The sequence below is a fragment of the Manis javanica genome, chromosome 14, assembly GCF_040802235.1.
Source record: "Manis javanica isolate MJ-LG chromosome 14, MJ_LKY, whole genome shotgun sequence".
In the NCBI taxonomy this organism is placed as follows: domain Eukaryota; kingdom Metazoa; phylum Chordata; class Mammalia; order Pholidota; family Manidae; genus Manis; species Manis javanica.
In genome coordinates, this window is record NC_133169.1 from 10,811,184 (window position 1) to 10,831,431 (window position 20,248).

The 20,248-nt window shown below is 57.6% G+C and overlaps 1 protein-coding gene and 1 long non-coding RNA gene across 5 annotated transcripts in view; one reads left to right on the forward strand and one right to left on the reverse strand.

The window, feature by feature from the left end:
* LOC118972112 (uncharacterized) overlaps positions 1–2,953 on the forward strand; it is a 35,331-nt gene extending 32,378 nt beyond the window's left edge. The window contains exon 3 of the long non-coding RNA XR_005060930.2: positions 2,688–2,953. This is a non-coding gene — a long non-coding RNA (uncharacterized lncRNA). The remainder of the gene's footprint in view (positions 1–2,687) is intronic.
* A 130-nt stretch (positions 2,954–3,083) lies between these two features.
* EFNA3 (ephrin A3) lies at positions 3,084–11,587 on the reverse strand. 4 transcript variants are annotated; one of them, XM_017676501.3, is made up of 5 exons: positions 11,372–11,583; positions 5,174–5,487; positions 4,673–4,738; positions 4,410–4,487; positions 3,084–4,197 (listed from the first exon to the last, which is right to left on the reverse strand). In XM_017676501.3, exons 1-5 carry the CDS (start codon positions 11,497–11,499, stop codon positions 4,067–4,069), a joined length of 717 nt encoding a protein of 238 aa, XP_017531990.2. In that variant the 5' UTR covers positions 11,500–11,583; the 3' UTR covers positions 3,084–4,066. The 4 variants fall into 4 exon arrangements, with proteins under 4 accessions (XP_017531990.2, XP_073077508.1, XP_036872617.1 ...); XM_073221407.1 differs by lacking the exon at positions 11,372–11,583 and adding an exon at positions 7,545–7,762; XM_037016722.2 differs by lacking the exon at positions 4,410–4,487 and having other exon boundaries at positions 11,372–11,587.
* Positions 11,588–20,248: the final 8,661 nt, after the last annotated feature.

The following is a 20,248-nucleotide window of genomic DNA, read 5'->3' on the forward strand; positions in this document are numbered from 1 at the left end:
GAACCCTCTAGGTGTGTTCATAGGACCCCTCTTGAGGCCCCTGTGGCAGCAGCTGGGATGAGACAGGAAGAGGAGGAAGACCCTGCTCTGAGTGGGCATGCTGCCCATCTGCAGCTGGCTTTACCCATCTGGAGTGGGCACAGCTCACTGAACTGAACTTCCCTGCCTCAGGGACCTGTGCTTTGGGGTGGAGACAGCACAGTTGCTGAGTGTCTGGGCCCTGAGGCACCATCTGGCAGCCATCAGCAGACCCTGGGAGCACCGCAGGTGCTGAGGTGTGGCAGAGGAAGGAGGTGGTTGGCCTGGCTTCCCCTTCCCCACAGTTCTCCCATGGCCCTCTGCCTCACACTCCCATATCTGAAGTATTCTGTTTCTTTCGGTGAGAGCCTGTCCTCTCCTGCCCTCTTCTACCCATCAGCACATATCTGTCTGGTCTGCGGGTCCCCTCCTTTCCCCTGTGCTAACTCCTGCCCTCAGGCTCTCGCTCTGGTATCATCTCACCTTGTCCATGACACCCTGGGCAGGCAGGCTCAGGGTCACTGGCGTTTGTCCACCTGAGTGTTGAGCCCACACCCCATGCCCCCTTTACATGTTCTGGGACCTAAAGCCCCTTGCCTGAGGGAAGGTCCCTGCTCACCCCAAGCTTCTTGCTGCCCCAGCAACCTGAGGAATGTAAACGGGTCTTTGAGGTGAGGGATGCTTCCTCCTTAATCACTGCTTGGGGTGGTTCAAAGTTCCAAATACCAGCTTTTAATTCCTGGAAGATGTAAATCTTCCCTTCTGGGGCACTGAAGTATAATACCAAAAAAAAAAAAAAAAGATGGGGCCTCAGGACCCTTGAGCTCCAGTCCAGGCTCTGCCATAGACATCTGGGTGACTGTGGGCAAGTCATTTGCTCTCTCTCTGAGCCTCAGTTTTCCCATCTGTAATGTGTGGGGGTCAAGTTGACTCACCCAGTTCAGATCTAGGGTCCTTCCATGTCTCTGATTGGCTTCAAAAACTCTGATTGGCTTTGGTGGTGGTTGACAGGACACAATCAGGATTTGTGGGAAATGGTTCCAGTGGTCAGACCATAGCGATGGTCAGACCCACTTTGAATGGCAGCCCTACCAAGTTGTGTGACCCTAGTGAGGGCACATAGCCTCTTAGACTCTCGATTTCCCCATCCATGCTTCGGGATAGTAAGGCTTCCAAGGGTACACTGCTCACAATGGATGTAGAGCTGGGCACAGAACAGGCACCGGCAAGTGGAGGCTGGCTTGTTCTGGCTGCTGACCCAAATGCCTGGCCCTTTCACAGTCTTCCCAGTCCTGGATTTTTTAACCTACTAGGCCCACGCCATCCCAGCTGGCCAGATCCTGCCCCACATAGCCCTGGCATTAGCAGAAGCCTGCAGCCTAGGCCCCCTGCTATGGCTCCTTCATAGAATGAACCCACACTCCTAGGCCTTCAAGGTCTTCAAGACTCTCCCCAGCAGGACCCCAGCAATGTGTACCTCCTCCTCTGTGCAGCCTGCCTGTGTCCCCAGGCAAGGGTGTGCTTTCTCCTCCGTGTTCCCACAGCCCCCTGGCATATAACCCAGTAACACCTGGCATTATATTGCCCGATGCCTGTGTGTTACTGCTTCCTCTTCACACATCAACACATGCCAAATTATGCGCTTTTTTGAGGGTAGAGACTGTGTCTTCTTTGTATCCCCAATACTCAGGACAGAGCCTGGCACTCAGCAGGTGCTCCCTAAATGTCAGTTGAATCCATGAACCATTGGATAGATGAGCTAACCTTTGCAGTCTTGTCTCCAGGTGGGGAGCCTCGGACGGGTGCCCTGGCTACCCCTGATTCTTCCCAACCTGCCCTTCCACCCTCATTCTTCTCTGCTCCACCAGTGGGAAACCTACCCTCCCCCTGCCCTGGGTCCAGCTGAATTTCCATTGCCGACAGTTTATGCGCAGAAGGGGTGACAGGCTCTGCCAGCAAGGGCTTGCTCTCAGCACGCAGCCGGCAAGAGCCGCAGGGGCACACAGGAGGGGCCCTCATCCAGGGCCAGTTTGCCCACACAGCGCCGATTAGAGAACCTGGGTGGGGTGCTCAGCTTGGCAATGAGAAACAGGTGTCACCTCCCTGGTAGATTTTAGCCCCTATCAGTACCTCCTCCCACAGTGCCCACCTGTACAACCCTGACCTCACTCAGCCTGGCAGGGCTACAGTTCCTGAGAAGTCTTTGACCGCTTTGGCCACTCTCCTGTCTTCTGTCCCCTCCTCTCCTCTGGCAGACACAGGGTACCGTAGCTATGTGTGGCCCCAGCACCAGCCAATTCTCAGTCCTTTGTCATAATGTTTTAAAGGAATAAAATAAAACTACAAAAGGTTATACAGGAAAATAATTATATTGAAACACAGTTATCAAAACACGTTTTTTTGATATAGTAATATAGATGCTTCTTTATTAACACATTAAAAACAAAGAAGGTCTAACTATGGTCATTTCAAAGTAGTGATGAGAGTAAACTGATTTTGAGATATCTCCAAAGACTATAACATAGTTTGAAAACATCTGTGATTTCTATGGGTTACAAGGTCACAGGCACTGTTAAAACTATTGAGGCTTGTTGCCCAAGTACATAAGAGAATGTTGTATTGCAGTTACAGGTGAGTGAAAATAAAGATGTAACTTTTTTTCTACTTAGGTTCACAACACTCCTGAAATCCATACACCCCAGTCAAGAGCCTCTGATTACAGAATGGAATGTGAAGGGGAAAAGCATCATTGATTGAGCCTTATACTTCCTGTCATCTGATCCTTACAGCAGCCCTGAGAGAGGTGTGTTCTGACTCAAGTTTTCTAATGAGGAACTTCAGGCTCAGAGAGGTAGGATGAGCTGTCCAAAGTCAACCAGGTCCAGCTCAGGGCCCCCCGACACTCCCTCCACACAGAGGTGCCTCCTTCGGGGAGTCAAACCACGGAACAAGGTGTTCAGTTGACCTTTGGCCCCAGAATCCCCTCCCCCAAACAGAACCCATGACCTGTGGGGTTTAACCAATGTACAGAAGGGTGATGGCCCCCGGAAATCACACACACTCAGTTATTTTTATCTCCAGTTTATTTTTTTAGACTAAGAGCAGAGTATGAAAGTCACAGCCAAAGCACTTGAAAAAGGCCCAGGAGGATGGGTGGGGACCACAGAGGGTGGGCAGGGCGCGGTCCTGGGAGTTGGGTCCAGCTTGGGGAGGAGGGAGGGGGTGTTGTTGTTTCACGGTCTCCAAAAGTGTCTGTGCGTTGCATAGGTCCTGTCTTCACAGAAGACAAAAGAGGGGCCAGGGGGTCCCCCAGTGGGAGGCCTAGCCTGGTGGGGAAGGGGTCTGAAGCTGGAAGGGGACGTTGAGGAAGGTCATGGGGTTAAGGAGGGGGAGGGACTCTGTCCGTCTGTACATTATATATAGAGATATAGAGTCTGTACATGCCTGCCTGGCACCCAATGCCCACCCCTTGTCACCCTTGTCCACTGCCCCAGGGGTGTCTACTTGTAAACTTGGATTTGATCCAAACCACAATCCTGGGAGTAGGAGTTGGGGAGGAGGACATGCTTATTGCTGTAAACAGAGGAAGGGGCAGTGGGCAGTGCCACCCCCTTGCCCATCTAGTCCCCTCCCCATGTTCTGCCCCTGGAAGAGAGTGATGGGGGTACCTCCCATGCTTCAGTGTTCTCTCTGGGGCATATTGTCTCTCAGGGGGACAATGAGAGAGGGCACCAGGGGTCAGAGAAAGGTACCAGGGGGCAGGGAGTCCTGAGCACTGCCCTTTACGGGCCCCCAGTTTGGTGCCAAACATTACAAGAGTCACAGGCCACCTGGAACCTGTGGCTGTCCCTGCACCTGGTCCACTACAGTGCCCTGTGTGGGGGGAGAGGGGGCAAAGGGGACGGGCACAGATGTATGGTGCAGACCCAACTTCCAGCCACCAGAGGCGGGATCTAGGCCCCACACCTCAGCTTCCCTTGGGCAGGCCAAAGGCTCCCTGCTCTTTCCCAGCCCTGCCCATCTCTCCCAGCCAGGGGATGGGACAGAGCTAGGAGGCCAAGAGTGTCATAAGGAAGAAGGCGATGCCCACCGCCAGGGGCAGGTGTTCCCGCTTGGGGCTGGTCCCGCTGATGCTCTTCTCAAGCTTGGGCACCTGGGGGTTCTCTCCCTCAAAGTCTTCTGTGGACAGATGAATAGACAGACTGGTGAGGGCTGGGCTGCGTGCCTGGTCTGGGGCACGCGGCAGCGGCAGCAGCAGTGGGGCGGGGACGTGACCACCCACGGGGTAGGAAGGCTCAGTGCCTCCAGGTGTACGGCATGCAGGTGAGCAGGCACCGGGGAGGGGGCTGCGGTTCCAGCAGTGGCCACCAGAGGGCGCTGCGCAGACTCACCCAGCACGTTGATCTTCACATTGGGGCCCATGGTGAACTGGGGGAGAGTGGGGACCGGCTTCTCCCCGGAATGCGATGCTGCGGGGTTGGGGTGCGGGTGGGGAGAGAGGAGGGGAGAGTCAGGGCCAGGACCCCCTACCCCTGCTACAGCTAGGGAGCGAGTCCCCCTCGCCTGTGCCCTTCCTCCACCCCCAGGAAGCCAGGGGAGCCCCAAAGCGGGGGAGCCGAGAATGGGGTCGCGGCTAGAAGCCGCTTGTACTCACTGGAGGCGCAGCAGACGAACACCTTCATCCTCAGACACTTCCAGTGCAGGTTGTGGGTGGGCGTGGCTGAGGAGGAGACTGGGTCTGAGTCACTTTCTCCCTATTTACACCCCATGCCCTCACTCAGAATCTCTCCTCACCGCTCCCCGCCCCATCTGTCCCTCTGGGGCAACGTCCTTCAGTAGCTCCCCCACCTTTCGGACATGGATCACGGTGGCTCCCGGGCAACCCTAGAAGCCTCTTTGTTTACATCCCTCAAGAAACCCTGACCCCTGATGTCCCGCCCGGAATGTCCCTTAAACTCTGCGGCCCGAACAGCCTCACGACTCTCTCTCAACTGAGATCGTGAAGCCCCCCATCTCCCGCTTCATCCCGGGGTATCACTCCTAGCGACGGAGACTTCACGGCCGCGCTAGCCTGTTCCCCGGCCGCTTGGGACCCCGCCCCTGGCTGTCACGGAGACACGCCCCTCGCCGCCCCGCCCCCGCCGGCGTCACTCACAGATGTAGTAGTACTCGTGGCCGGCGTGGAACTCGTAGCCCAGCGAGAAGGCGCTGTAGCGCTGGAACTTCTCCGAGAACTTGATGGGGCTGTGGGGGGCGTGCGGTCGGTTGCACTCCCAGCGCTTGAAGCCTTGGCTGGCGTTGCAGGTGCGGTAGCCCGCGCGGCTCACCATATACAGCACGTACTGCTCCGCCCCGCCTCCGGGCCCTGGCCCCGCCCCGGGGCCCACCCCGGAGCTGTTGTAGTGCGGACAGTAAATATCCAGATAATCGTTCACATTCACCTGCACAGTGTAGCCCTCTCGCCGCAGGCTGTGGGAGAAAGGAAGCGGGTCTGAGAGAAGAAACCCCAAAAGCAATCCGCTTTCCACCGCACCGCTCCGCAGGCCTTCCCCAGTGCCCGCCGAGCCGCCCGGCTTTTCTTCCGAGCTTCCTTTCTCGGTCTCTGTCTCTGTCCGCAGGGCCCTAGTGCCTCCAGTGCCCGCTCTATTCTTCCCGGCCCACTCCTTGTTCTGTCCTACTCCTAGTGGCCACCAGAGGGTAGCAAAGGCGCAGGGAAGCCCAGCCTGCCACCAAAGGCAGAGGCGGGGGAGTAGGGTGGAGGGGAGAAGGGAACGTCTCCTTCGGTTACCACAGAAACGGCGCAGGCCCCAGCGACTCCCAGACCCAGGCCCGGATTTCCACCGTCCGACCATCCCCCATAATTCACTACTGGGGAGGAGAAATAGAAGGAATGGAAGGGAAGGGTGAACGTGGGAGGGATCCCTTCCGAGGGATGTGCACGCGCCATCGCCTCTCCCAGCACGCTTTCCTGCCTCTGCCAGTCCACAGCCAAGGCTAGTCCCACAGGACCTACCCTCACGTACGCCTGTGTGGAGGTTTCATGCATATACATGCTTAAGTTTTATGGCACACACACAAATGTGCCTGTGCACCGCCCACTCATAGGCGGCATACACATAGGAAAGCTAGGTTGTGTGTGTGCTGGACTTGCATGCCAGTATTGGTTGACCCCAGCAATCTCAAGCCCTCTCCTTGCCCTTCATACACACACACACACACACATGCTGGCACATGTTCTCTGTACAGTATCACTGGCCTCTGTACCTTGAGTCCCACTGACCTCCACCTTGAAGCCACGGGTTATTATGTGCCCCAAAATGTGACACAACAGATCAGGGAGCTAAGGGACTATAACGCCAAAGCTCCATGTGGAATAATGCCAATCAGCCTAAACTTCTGGCCCTATATACCTTCCCTCCCTCCTCAACCTGGGCACCACGACCCCCTTAAAGATGCTAGGCAAAGTAGCGGGCATAGTGCCCAGACAAGATGGCTGTGCCGCTTCCTTCCCTGCTCCCTCTCTGGGACACAGAGGGAGATGCTGGGTCCTGTGTAATCCCACCTGACTTGCTCATCATCATCAAAGTGTTGGTCTTACCACCCTTAATGGTGGTACTGAGTGGTGTGGGAATGGGAGGAACACCTGAATGGAGTCAGAAACTCAGAGAAGCAGGCAGGAGTTTCCCCTAATTCCCTCGGAGTAGGCATGTACACATCTTGGCAGTGAGAGGGGGCTGTGGTGGACATGGGGGTACTTGGCAAAATGTCAAACCACTGGGGTCCCTGGTCCCTGGAAACTCCCTGGGAGGAGGGAGTGACTTCTCATGTCGTCAGACACCTCCTAGTTCCACAGAGATAATTAGATCCATCTGAGAGAGGAGCTTGGAGGCCTGTGCATGGGGTGAACCTGTGAGGGTCCCTCCCCACCTTATCTACTTCCTGTCCTTGCCTGTGCCATCCCTCCCCAAGCACTCCCCAGCCTGACAGTAGGGCAGATAGGTGAGAGCTGGTGCTGGGCCACCCCAGTAAGAATGGCACAGCCTCCCTGAGTCATCAGGAATGCCACCAGCCCCACTAGGTTCCCACGGGAGTGATGGGTCACTCAGGCCCCTCCCTGGCCCTGGCACTCAGGTGGGCAGGAGTCTCAGCCTGGGGCACTGGGAGCTGGAAAACGAGTTAGACCAGGCCTTGCTCCCAGCCGCCACCCCAGGTTTGCTTCTCTATCCCCAGTCCCAAAGTCTACTGCTCCTCCTCCCAGGCTCTGAGGAGGGGGCCATCAGTGCTGGGTGCCAGGCCAGAGCAGCTGTACAGCCACATTGGGGCCTCAGGGTTTCCAGCCCTCCTCTGCAGTGCTTCCTCCCTTGGCACTGCCCAGTTCCCCCCATGACACACCCCATTCCAGCAGGGAATAAGCTAAAGCCAGAGCTATTCCTAAGATGCCTCGGTTTCCTCAATGGGGGCAGAGACCAACCTTACAGGAAGGTTGCTGAGCACCCACAGTTGAAGAGAAGCCATGTCTTACCTACCCCTGGGCTGGGTGGCAGGAAGAGGCCCTGAAATGCCCCCCAAGCTGGGCATGTGGGAGAAAGACCGGCTTGTGGAATGGCTGTGCCCAGTTGGTATCTGGTGGGCAGGGGGCAGAAGGGCCTGGTGCCAGGAATCCCCAGCCACAACTCCTGGGAGACCTGAGGTATCTGCCGGGCTTGGGCGCTTTAATTGAATCTGTCATCCTCCCAGCCCTGGCAGTGAAGTGCAGAGGGAGGTGCCGCTAGGCGCTGGTGAAGCTCTGCACTAACTCCTCCTCCGAGGCTGCACCTCCCCAACCTAGAGGCGCTCCCCCACCCCCTTCCAAGGTGGGGCAGGTGGGGATCTGGGGAATGGGTTGTGCCTGCCTCTTCAAGCAGTCTTCTATTCTTCGGTACTTCATCCCCTACTAGCCTCCCATCTCTCTTGCAGAAAGACGAGTGCGGACACACCCCAAATGGAGGGGTGTCCCTTCACCCCGTTATTCATCTCTCCCAGCTCGCACCACCCCCAGTATGCTTTCCCACCCCTCTCTCACTCCTTCAGTGCCCCGCCTACTCAAGCCTGGTGGGGTGGGCGGCAGGGGAGCGGGGAAGGAGCAAACCTCTCCTCCCGGGGCAATTAAGGGCAGGTAAACAGGGTGTCTAACAAGACGAGGGAGTAGGGAAAGGATCCCAGGGGACCCTCAACTTGTTAAATCCCACCCCCCACCCCCTAGACGCAGAGCTAAAGAAGTGAAGAGGGATGCAAAGATACCGGACCCAGGTTCCCTCCCCTGTAGCGCACGCCCCCAGGTCTGCGTGCCCTGTGCCCCATCAGGCAAGGCCGGACCTCTTGTGCTCAATATGGGGTCCGCGCGCGAGGGCGGGTGAGAGGGTAGGTAACGGGAAGGTTCGTGGGGCAGCGTGTGTACGCAGACATCCCGCACCCCTCCGGCGTCCAGGGCGCCCAGCTCTGAGGGGTTCTGCCGTCTGGGACTGGCCTCCAGGTTTCTCCGGCAGCGTCGGGTGGGAGAGAATCCGCGCGCCTCACATCCCCGCCCCTCCTCCCTGCGACAGCGGCGGCGGCGGCGAAGGTTTATTGATCTGCAGCGGCGGAGAAGAGCGAGAGACCCGCCGAAAGGGAGACACACCAAAATGGAGGAGACACGCACCGAGAGGGGAGATTAACAGATCGGATTCACTGAAAGGGGAAAGGGGGTGAGACACTGTGAAAGAGAGGAATCCAGACACCGAGAGAAAGAAGGAAGAGACTGGGCACGGAGAGAGACTTGGAGAAAGGGAGAGGCAGAGGCTGATCCAGGGAGGCCCACAGACAGCAGAGAGGCAAAGAAGAGTATCAGGGACAGGGAAGGGGGTGCAGGGCAGAGCCACGGTGACGGAGAAAACAGAGAAAGACCAACAGGGACGTACTAGAGCCTCAGTAAATATTTGTTGAATGAATGTATAAAATGGAAGAGATCAGCAACAGAAACATTTCAGAGATAGAGACAGGTAGGGAGACTGCTAGAGAAATATGTTCCGGCGGCTTCTTGAGATAGGGGCGAATACCTACACCCTTGTTCGATTCTGCAAAGAAATGAAGCACAGGCCAGGGGGGTAGAATATTTGATCAGGTGCCGGTCTCCCTACCCCCCCAAATTCAATTCCGGGCTCCGGGACCTCTCGACCTCATACTGAGGCTTCCCTCCAGTATAGTTCCCCGATCCCCAGTTCTGGGCCAGGTTAGGAACAGGTCTCGCCTATTCCTGGGGACCAAACGGAAGGGCTGAGTGGGGAGCAGGAGGCGATATCGCGAGGGCATTACCCCCAGGTCTGTCAAAGGAGGCCGCCGCACGTGTCCCACAGCACCTCCCACGTGACCCCAGGAGGCGGGGTCGCAAGACCCTCTCCACGTGACCCCGAGGGGCAAAGACCCCTCCGCACGTGACGCCGAGTGGGAGCTAGGAGCCCGGCTCACGTGACCTGGGGGAGGGGGCGCGGGAGCCTGTGGCTCGGCCCCGCCCCCAGTTCCCTGGCCCTCTCCACTCCCGGCTCCGGAGCACGTCGCTCTCACGATTTATGGGGCCGCGGCTGCCGCAGTGAGGGAGCCGGGGAGAACGGGCGCAGCGGCAACAAAGGCCGAGGAGGCGAGGCGGGGGCGGCGGCGTCCTCGCGGCCTGATGAGCGCCCGCTCCCACCTCTGCCCGTCCAGACCTGCGGGGTAGCGGGGAAAACAGAAAGGAGGCTGCCGGAACCTGTGCTGCCCCACCCCCTCCCAGGGCTTTCACCTGCGCCCAGGTGTACGCGGGGGAGGGGAACCTGATCAACAGTGTCCCCCACCCCAGGCCATTCCCGTATCCCCCGGCTCTGGCTTCCCCTAAGAACGTGGGGGTGCCTCGAGGGTGGTGGGGAACTCGGGGACCCCTCACCTGCGTGCTCTCCGCTGCCCGCCAGACACTAGCGGGGCGGGGGTCGGACGTGTGAGTCTGGGGGTGGGGGAAGAGCTAGACAGAACAGGGAAGTCAGCCCTCAGCGCCCCCCGGAGTTCTCCGAGTCCCGCTCCGGGGAGAAGAGGCTGCATCCTCACCCCCGAGGTTTCCATGGGAAGCGGGAGGGGGGCGTCGTTGGCTCATCCCCACCCCCAGTCTGACACTCCGGGCGCGAGGAGGGAAGAGAGGGGGAGGCGCGGAGCCCCAAACAACAAAGAGCGGAGCGGCGAGCAGCAGCCCCTCCCCCGGGAGGTTGGGGGTCGCGGCCTCCCGGCTTTCCCGGTCCCTCCCCTGGGTCCTTGCCATTTGCTCCCAAGTCAGCCCCTGGGGCGGAGAGCCAGAGACAGTGCCGCCGCCGCCGCCGCCGCCGCCGCCTGGGCAGGTGTGACAGTGACCCCCGCGTCCCCAGGGATCTCCCCCTACACGGAGACACACACGGAGGCGGCCAGGGTGATACACACGAAGGCTCGGCGGGGAGAAGACAAGGGCAGCGAGGACTGAGCGGAATATGGACCTGGCCCCGCAGCCGGCACCCAGCCGCTGTGCCACACACCCCGGGAAACCACACGGTCGCCCTGACACCCACCCAGACCGCGGCGGCGCCGACAGCCACCCCAGCCCAGACGCGGCCGGCCACGCGGACAGCGACCGCAGCCCCCTCCCCAACCCGTCGCCCGCTCCCACCCCCAGACGATCGCCGACGCAGACACACAAATCACACACGCAGACACACACGCATACTGACAGCCGCGCACGCCCGATCACACTTGGAGCCACACGCCATCCCCAGCCCGGGCGTGTGTGACACGCCGACATCTCCCTGCCTCCTTCTTTCACCGGTACCCCATGTTCCCATCCTCACCAAGCAGCACCCCTAGGGCTCCCCGACTCGGTGACCCAGCTCCAGCTCATCCCCGCCAGACTTATCCACACAACCAGGGTAACCCATTCGCCTTCTTTCTGAGGAGGTGCTCGGTCGGATTCCCGGCCTCAGCTCTGGACCCCACTTTTAAAAGCAAGAGTACTAGAGAGAACCCCCTGAAGCCTTCACTGCCGAAAACAGGTCATCCCTGGGCCCCCCAAGAGCAGAGGCCTGTCCCTGCACAAGGGCGCTACCAAAGCCCGGCCTGGCGAAGTGGGTGACGGTGGGGGTACTGTGGGACGGGGCACGCTATTCCCGCGGCGGGGTAGAGGCCGAGGTGGGGCGGGCTGTCCCCGCACGGCGTCCTCCGCGCGGCTTGGCCCTCCGGGCTGGACCTCACGGCCTCCGAGTTTCGCAGACGCCCGCGGAGTGTGTGCCCCCTCCCCAGCCGTGGTCTCCGAGGACCCCGCCCCAGGCCCCGGCCCGGCCGCACTCACTGCTGGTTGGAGCTGTTCCAGTACACCGCGTGCCGGTTCCCCAGCGCCCCGCCGGGCCCCTGGGCCAGCAGCGGCAGCAGCGGCACGGGCACGAGCAGCAGCAGCAGCAGCAGCGGAGCCGCCGCCATCCCCGGACCGCCGCCGCCGCCGCCCCCCGACTGAGCCCCGCGCGCCGGCTCCTCGCTCCCAGCGCCCTGCAGCCGCCGCCGCCGCCGGCCCCCGGCCCTAGGCACCGCCCCCTGGCCCGCCCCCGCCCGGGCGCGCCCCGAAGTCCCGCCCCAGCGCGCCCCCGCCAGGCCCGCCCCGCTCCGTCTCGGAGCGCGGCGCTGGGGCGGCGGGAGCGAGCGGCGCGCCCCCCGCCCTCCCTGCGGGGCTTAATCCGCGGACGGCGGCACCGGGCCTTCTGCTCAGGGTCCGGAGTTCCCAGGGGAAGGGTTAGGGAAGCCAGGACAGGGACCTCGCTCTCATGTGACCAACATTCATCTCTGGGAGGGGTGAAGGAGCCTTGAGAAGAAGCCGGGGGTCCAGGACCTCTTAACAAGGGGAACGCCCTCCTTTCTGACAGACAGCTCGGCCCTCTGCTCCCTCCGTGCCCCTCTGCCCCTGTGACTGAGGTGTCACATGGGTTCCAGTAGGTGGTGGAGCGGCCCTCCACTGGTGCCAAGGACCTGACAGCTCCTGACCTGAACAAGAAGCTGTTTTTCTTGGAAGTGGGGTAGAGGAGCTCAGCCCCCAAGAATGTCGATTCTGGGTGCTGGAACAGCCTTTGGCAGACCAGGGCCCAAGGCGGAGGAGGGACCAAGGAGAGAGTAAGCTAGAGCCAACTACGCTTTCCTGGGACACCTACAAAGGATTCTTCACTCACTCAAGTGCCCCCCCCCCCCACCAACTGCGGCCAGCGGTGTCCCCAGGCATTCTCACTCCTACTCTCACAGATGCTGACAAGAGGGCAGAGGGCAGAGCATGCTGTGTTCCAGCTCTCGCCGTAGTCATTCATTGTCCTTACTTTGACACCCAAGCACAGGCATTACCTACACACCTTCAGGAGAAAAGGCACAGATACCCAGAGGCAGAGAACACAGAAACACAGGCACTTGACACAGACGTACAGACATACACAGAGGGAAAGGGACTATCAGACAACTAGAGATATGTAGAAACACAGGCACTTAGACACATAGAGACATAGGAACACACACCCAGCCACACACACACACAATGACCCACACACAAACCCACGTGTAACCTCGGACATACAGCTCCCTGCTGTCTGTTCTCTCTCCTTTTCCTTGGAAATAAATGTTAAGGGAAAGGGTCTAGAATCCAGACCTAGGGGGTGTCCACCCTCATCTCTTCTCTTTTGAGAGGCTCAGACTAAGACCAGAAGGACCAGGTCTCAGGCCAAATTCTCAGAACCCAAGCCAACCACCTGTGCCCAGGGAGACAAGTGTGATGTGTTTTTCTCCTTTACTTTGGAAGTGAGGACATCCAGACACTCTTCATCAGCTTCTCCTTGGCAGGACAGGGGTCCTGGCTACAAATAACCTTCAGGTGCCAGATTTGGGGGAGGAGCAGCGCCATCCAGAACAGGCCCCGTGCCTTGCTACTGCCAGGCTAGAACAGGCTCTGTCCTCCCTTGGCTCCTCTACCCCAGTTGTGGTGAGATCTCCTCTCCCTTCTCAGGAGCCATAAAATAAATTAGGTCCCTTGGGGTGGGAATGGGGGACTTTGCAAACAGGTCTCCCTCCCCTCCAGAATCCTCATCCCCAGGGAGATTTGTTTCACCCAAGTGATGCTAACCTGCCTTCTCCAGGTGCCACAAATCCCAGCCCCCGGCCCCCTACTCCCTGCTTCTCAAAGGGAGATTTTTCTCTGTAGGGCCTACAGGTGACAGAGTGGCTGCCCATATGCAAATGGGGTAGGAGCTTGCTGGTCTGGTCTAGGACTTTAGATTCCATTTTAGAAGATGTAAATTCCTATTGTAGAATCTGGGTCCCATTTATGGATTAGGCCCTTTTCTATAGGGCCCAGATACTGTTCTTTTGAACCTAGCACCTCCATAGCCATCCTCCAATAATAACTGGGCTCTTCCCTCTAGAATTTGGAGGCCTCCCTATAGGATTTAAGCAGCTCTGTTGAATGTAAGCCTCTGGTTTTTAAGTTCTGGGACACAGTCCATAGGGCTTAGGCCTCTGTCCATGGGATATGGTGCTCAGTCTATCTAGGCTTCTATCCAAATCAACTGGCTTAGGGTACATCTGGCAAGTGGTCCCTTTGTGCAAAAACAAAGGTGCTGCTTCCTTCAGTGGAAGGTGGCCCTATATGTCTCCCCATCTTAGTGAGGGAGCTTGGGCTGATGTCAGCCTTTACTAGCCCCTTGGGCAGCTTCTTTGTGCCATGCACAAACTGCACAACCGTATGTACAGCTGGGATATGCACTATGGGGTATTCACCTCCAGTTATAATGCCAAGCCTGTCTATAGGCCTCTACTTATGTGGTCTGGGCTTCTCTAGGGATTGGGTCCCTGAGTATAAGATCTGGGCCACTGCTGCATCCCTGGGACCTGATCTGGAGCCTGAGCCTCTTTGTATAGCATCTGGGTCATGGAAGGACTCAAGCCTCCATCAGTGGGGTCTAGGCCTTTGTGACTCAAATCTTTCTTGACTGTGACCCACAGTAAGATGATATATATCTTGCATTGCAATATAGTACACACACATACACACACACACACGCACATTCACACACACATATTCACAAATAACTGAAAGAGGTTCATGAAACACCCTTACTACAGAGGATGTACTCTGATATTTTCTTCTGTTCTAGTCTTAAAATTTTTTCAAGTGAAATATAAGGCTGACTGAGACCCATAATAATGACTCCTGATTTCCCCACCTCATGGGTCACAAGCTATAGTTTGAAACACCGCTAAATCCTAGTCCTGATGGACACCTCTCTAGGGTGAGGGTCTCTGTCAGCATTGGGGTTCTTTCCATGGGGCTGATCCTCTCCCTAGGGCCTCAGGCCTCGTTTCTCCTCACCTGCAGGCTCTGCCTTCATTCTGACCCTCAGGCTTCCCAGTACACTGCTGGCTACCTTGTTCTCTCCAAGGACACTGAGTTCAGGCCCCTGGGAGCTCTCTGAACATAGTGCCTAACACCATCCCCCACATGCCTACCCCGCCCACTGGGACCAAGGAAGCAGGGAGCTGAATAGGTTGGGGACAGAGAGAGTACTCAGGCTGTGTGGCCCAGAGGGCTCCCAGGACATGGGGTGGCAACTGCAGAGCTGAGCTGTGTTCAACAGATCATGGAGGCTAGGGCCTGGGGGAGGGGGAGGCCAAGAGGGAAGAGGGGCCATGAATAAATAATTCATTAAACAAATAAACAAGGAGCCTGTGAGAGCGAGATCTGGGCACGTGTGTGAGCAGGAGAGGGAGCTGCCAGCTACAGACATGAAATATTCACAACCTGTGCCTTGCACGGAGCCTGTGTGCCCCAGTGTAGGCAGGCTGTTGGTATGGTCCTAACATGGAAACCTGGGTGCCAACAAGGAGGGTGCTGCATGTGTCTTCCAACTTGTGTGTGTGTCAGCACAGCTACATGGAGATCTGACGTCATGAGTTGACATGGAACCACACACATGACTACAGCAGGGAACAGGTTCCCTGATGTGTGGGCCAGGACATAGGAAAGAAGGGCACAGGGCTTGGTGGGTGGGGTCAGGGTGTAATAACCTCTGATTCTAGTCATGCCCTGCTCCCTCTAAAGAGTCGAGCAAGTTAAGAAGTTTGAAGCAGAGAAGATCTCTGGGGTGCTACACTAGAGGCGTGTGTGAATCCTCTGAATGTGCTTCAAGACAAGCTGAGAGGAAGGCAGTGTGGCTTAGCAGTTCACAGGATGGACTTGGGTTCAAATTCCAGTTCTACCGCTCGTTGGCTGTGCTAGTCACCTAACTCCTTTGAGATCTATAAAATGGGAATAATAATACCCTATCTCAAGGAGTTGGTTGTTATGAGGATTAAGATCCATGTCTGGGAAGCATTTAGCACAGTGTTTAGGGCCCACAGGTGCTTGATTAATGGAGGATCATTATTGTTAAGAGGTTATCTCCTGAGGTCTGCCCACCTAGACTATACCCAGACTCTCTTTGCCATTCATTTTTATCCATCTCCAAGCTTCTCCAATAGCTATCTTAGTGGGAGGGGTGACCTAGGGCTTGGGAAATAGGGATGGGGTAGGAAAAGATGGATGAAAGCAGGGGGAGGGGAAGTTACAGCCAAAAAAGGAAGACCTCATCCTGGACAGTGCGGAATGAGGGGGTCCTTGACTTTCTCAGATCTCAGACCCTCTTCTTAAACCCTCAAACTCTCCCTAGATCCAGCCTCTTTTCTCTTTCTTGTTGCCAAAATTTAGTTTTCTAGCAAATAGCTTCAAGGACAGAGCAAAGGAGGGCAGAGGTCTCTGAGCAGCTTCACAACCCCCACACGTCCCCCAATTCTCACTGCCAGGGTGCTAGCCCCCACCCTCTGCCTACAGCCCAGGACTTCCCTGGCAATGATGGCTATGTCTGGGCAAAACCCAGAGAAGTGGCATCCAAAGTGGGTGGGGAGAATCCAGGCTGGAGAGAGTCACAGAGGGCCAGGGTGGAGTGCCTGGGGCCTCCCAGTAGGCCCAAGCATTCCCCAGCCCTCTCCTGTCCCCTGGAAAGGATCTGCTCCCTGTGGGAGAAAGCGGGCAGACAGGTCTGGGCCGGCCTGCTCTTCTACAGACAGAAGAATGGGCTGGGGGAGGGGGCCTAGGATCTTGGTGGGGTGGTGGCTATAACCTCCATGTCTCTTCTGGGGAGCCAGGCGCTGTGTAGACTATGGCCTATACATACCCTACCATATAGCCTGAAGCCCAGCCCTTTGCCTCCCTTGGCCAATATGCTGCTTCTAGGGATCCAAGGGTCTGGGCCCCCAGGTGGGAAGATACTGCCTGCCCACCCCTTCCCAAACAGCCAACATCAGTTCACTACTTCCCCTCCCCTGGGCTGGGCAGGTTCAGGCTAATCTGCAAAAGAGCTTCACAGCAAACATTGATCTGTAATAAAACCACAGTGTGTGTTCAGAAGGAATTCCAGACACAGAGAGATGCAGACAACACACATACATACTCACATGCATATATACAGATGTAAAACACACAGCTCAGGGAGGGCAGACACCAGCAGTCCTAAAAACAAAGCTAAACGTGGACCCACACTGAATCAAACACACAGCATTATTAGTTCTACACGTTCCCTCCCTGCCATAAACTTTGTCCTTCAAAACCTGAATTTTCTCTGACAGCCCATTTTCCCCTGTGCTCCACAACATTCTGTACATAGATCTATAATAGCATTTGCACTTGGCATTATAATTATTTGTTGACCAGTTAGTCTTCTTGAGTAATCTGAAGATTCCTTAAGGGAAGGGGTCTTATCTTATGCAAATGTGTATCTCCAGCATCCAGCAGGCAGCCCGGCATTTTTTTCGTAGGAGTAAGTGAGGTGCTTAATAAATAACTTGAATTGATGAGCAGAAGAATGAATGCATTCAGACAGTGGGACATCCACACCTAGATCCCTCAGAAGAGTACAGAGGATACCCAGTGTGTGCTACCCAAGCCCGGGGTCCTTCCCTCTTGTGCCCTGGTTGCTTGACCTTACTGCCTCAGCTTCCTCAAAGGCCATTCTTTCTTCCTCTGCTCACTGTGAGACCATGAATTGGAGTTCCACCTGAGGGCTGGCAGGCAAGGTAAGGGTTAATGACACCTCATTAGTGTTTAATTGGAGGAAGGAAGCTACCCTGGCACCAGACAGGTGGGCAGGCCTGCCCCTGGCTGGAAGCAGGCATCCCTGGTTCCAGCAACCTGCCAGAAGTGTGGGTGATTTGGCCCTGGAGACCCTCCACCTAGCCCGGGCACCTCCCCCAACTATTTGCTTTGCCAATTTAGTCTCTAGGCAGTACAGACCAGCCCTCCCCATCTGTCACCCAACATCCAGAGGGAGAGGCAGACTTCTTGTCCTTTTGCTTTAGCTAGGATCTGCTCCCTCCCACCCAGGAGACACTGGCGGCTGGGAAGACGGGTGGGGTAAGGAACTGGACAACCAAGAGAGAGACTAAGCAGCCGCTAAGGGATAGATTTGGGATACAGACAAGCGACAGGCTGGGGGTTTGGAGATGTCTGCCCAATTTGACCTTAAATGAAGAGAATGCAAATGAGATGCAGAAGATCTGCAGAAGAACACGAGTATCTCAGAATTAACATTCCAGGCGGCAGCAGCTCCGCACTCAGGACCCTAACGCTGTTGCTAATTCTCCCTTCCTAACCTCCCTGGGTTAAGTGGCACTGACATTACTTTGAGTGAGCAGAAATATCTCAAAAAAGATGAGCTGGGTTGGGCTAAGACTGCAGAACCTGGAAAGCTGAGCTCCACCTCGGCCTCCCCTCCCCCATCCCAAGCAAGCACCACCCAGGATGCCACTGAAGCAAAGACCACTCTCCAGGTTACGTTCGGACGCACCGTCGGTTGCTATGGGGACCTCCTCCAAAGTCCAGACCTGAACCAATGGGCATTGCCTCTGATGACCTCATGCCCCAGGCCCCAGGAGTCTATTGGCCATTTGGAAACCAGAGTGCCCCTGTCCAACTGCGTCACTGCTGGGGATCCCCCGACGACCACAGGGGATGTGGCCGACTGAGAGAAGGGAGCTCTGGGAGATCATAATTCGCTGAATGAATGAATAAAGAAAGGAAGGAAGAAATTACTGAAAGAGAAGAAGAAAAAGGGAGAGGGCACTTAAAAAGACCAAACCTTCAGGGTTTAGCTTCTAGGGAAAGAGGGCGATTTGCAACCCTGGAAAGTGTGGAGCAGGATCCGGGTCGCGGTGACTCGGTTTGTCAGGCTCTCGGACTGCGAGATAGACTGACACAAAGGTGAGGGGAGTTTTCACTTCTGCTGGGGAGAGACTAGGGCAGCCCAGCAAATTGAGGGCCCCACCCTCGGCCGTCTAGCGCTGCTGAGTTTAGGGGGAGATCGGTGACGCCCCAAAACTTGCAGCCTGCCCAGCCTCCTGGAACCGCACCCCGGAACACGCCTCGAGGACTTCTCATGGGTAGGGCCCATCCCAGAAGACCGCCCAGCGCCTTCAGCCCGTCTCGGCCCCAAGAGCAGACTTGGCCTTTGCTTTACAAGGGGACGCACCCCGGACTGAATCAGCTGTCAGCGCAGGGCCCCGGCTGTGAGGGGAGTGTGTAGATCGGGCTGGCTTGGCTCGAGGCCTGCGGCTGGGCGGGCCCGAGTTTGCGATCCCACCCCACCCCCTCCCGCACTAGCGCGCGGCTGCAGAGGTGTCCGCCCTCGCACCTGCAGGGAGCTGGGCGGCCGGCGAGGGCGCGTGTCTGTGTCAACTGTGCGAGTCTGACAGAGTGAGGGCGTGTGTCTGGGTGCGGGGAAAGCTGACTGGGCCCCGCGTCTCTTTCGCACATGCGTTCTTATCAGCAGCGGATCCGCGCGCCGGCCTCAGACTCGGGAGCGAGCGTTCCTGGCTTATTCCGAAGGAGGGAATGTCTGGGGCCGCTGGGAGCCTGGTGAGACCCCCGCCACAGTCCCAGTGTAGAGCAGGGGCTACTAACCTTCTAACCGCCCCTGCCCGTCCCGCCTAGTTTTTCTGGAGAGGGGCGAAGATAGCGGTACAGTGGGTTTCCACGGCGACGCATAGACACCTTCCTAGATAACAGTAGAAATGGAACTCGAACCCAGGACCAGAAGGCTGAACCCACAGCTCATGCTTCAGCTCAGACTCCATCTTCTCCGCGCCTCAGTCTCTGGCCTCCGCCAAAGCGCGCGGTTTGGGGTGAGGACCCGGACGCACAAATACGCAGGCACCTGGACCTACAGTCATGGCATTTTCTCAAAGTGGCCTCTAATGAGGGAAGGAGTTGACACGTGTCTGCTCCGCCCGCGGTTCCATCCTCCACCCAGGCCTCTGCCAGAGCAATGGAATTAACTGAGGGGGGCCTGGGTCCCACGTAGGTGTGCAAGGGGGTGGGGTAGGGATTCGTGATTTCCAGCACATCGGTGTCTGTCAGTCTCTGGACCCCCGGCGTCCTCCGCGCCCTCCCCCGGCGTGTTCACACGCCGCTTCTCACTGCCGCAGCCGGGCCGAGCTAATCAGCACAACATCCACCTATCGATCGCTGGCTCGGTGCCAGACGGGCCTGCACGGTGCCAGTGGAGGCTGCGGGGCACTGGGGCGGTAGGGCACAGCTGCAGGGGAAGGGGCGCCCCTTCCCCTGGCTCCACCCAGGACACTGTTCAGAAAGCGGGCCCCTGTTGGGCTTGAGGGGATCATAGCCCTGCCAGAGGTGGGAGACAGTGTGGGACTGAGAGCAAACGGGGCCCTCCCTCCTCGGCCCCACCCCCTCCTCATAAAAGCGAAGAACAAAGAGGCCGCTGGGGAAGGCTTTGATCTGACCCCACCTTCCCCGTTCTAGGCCAGGCACCGCCCAGACTGCCCTTGGGGAGGTGGAGGGACACCCAGCTCTCAGGTGCCCAGGCATCCGGAAACCCAGGTGCTCAGAGGGAGCACGGCTACACAATTGGGTGGGCTGTCAGGGGTATCCAAACCCTCCTCAACACAGGAAGCCAGCCAGGGAGGTGGGCCAGGGTGCCAAGCTCCACAGCTGCTGTTGGCACCTACCCCACACTGCCCAGAAGGGTGCCCACTGAGGTCTGGCATGGATGGCCTGGGCACAGCTGGCACGGAGGTCAGGCAAAGCCACACTGAGGGCAGAGGCTGCAGGGAGTCCTGGTGTCAGGGAAGGAGCCAGAGGGCAGGAGACTGA

Coding starts and splice junctions, on each gene's coding strand:
- EFNA3 (XM_073221407.1), bottom strand. CDS start 7,747: ATGACAGATTCAATTAAAGCGCCCAAGCCCGGCAGATACCTCAGGTCT. Junction 5,488..7,544: donor TCCTGCCACCCAGCCCAGGG/GTAGGTAAGACA, acceptor TTTCTCCCACAG/CCTGCGGCGAGAGGGCTACA. Junction 4,198..4,409: donor TGTGAAGATCAACGTGCTGG/GTGAGTCTGCGC, acceptor ATCTGTCCACAG/AAGACTTTGAGGGAGAGAAC.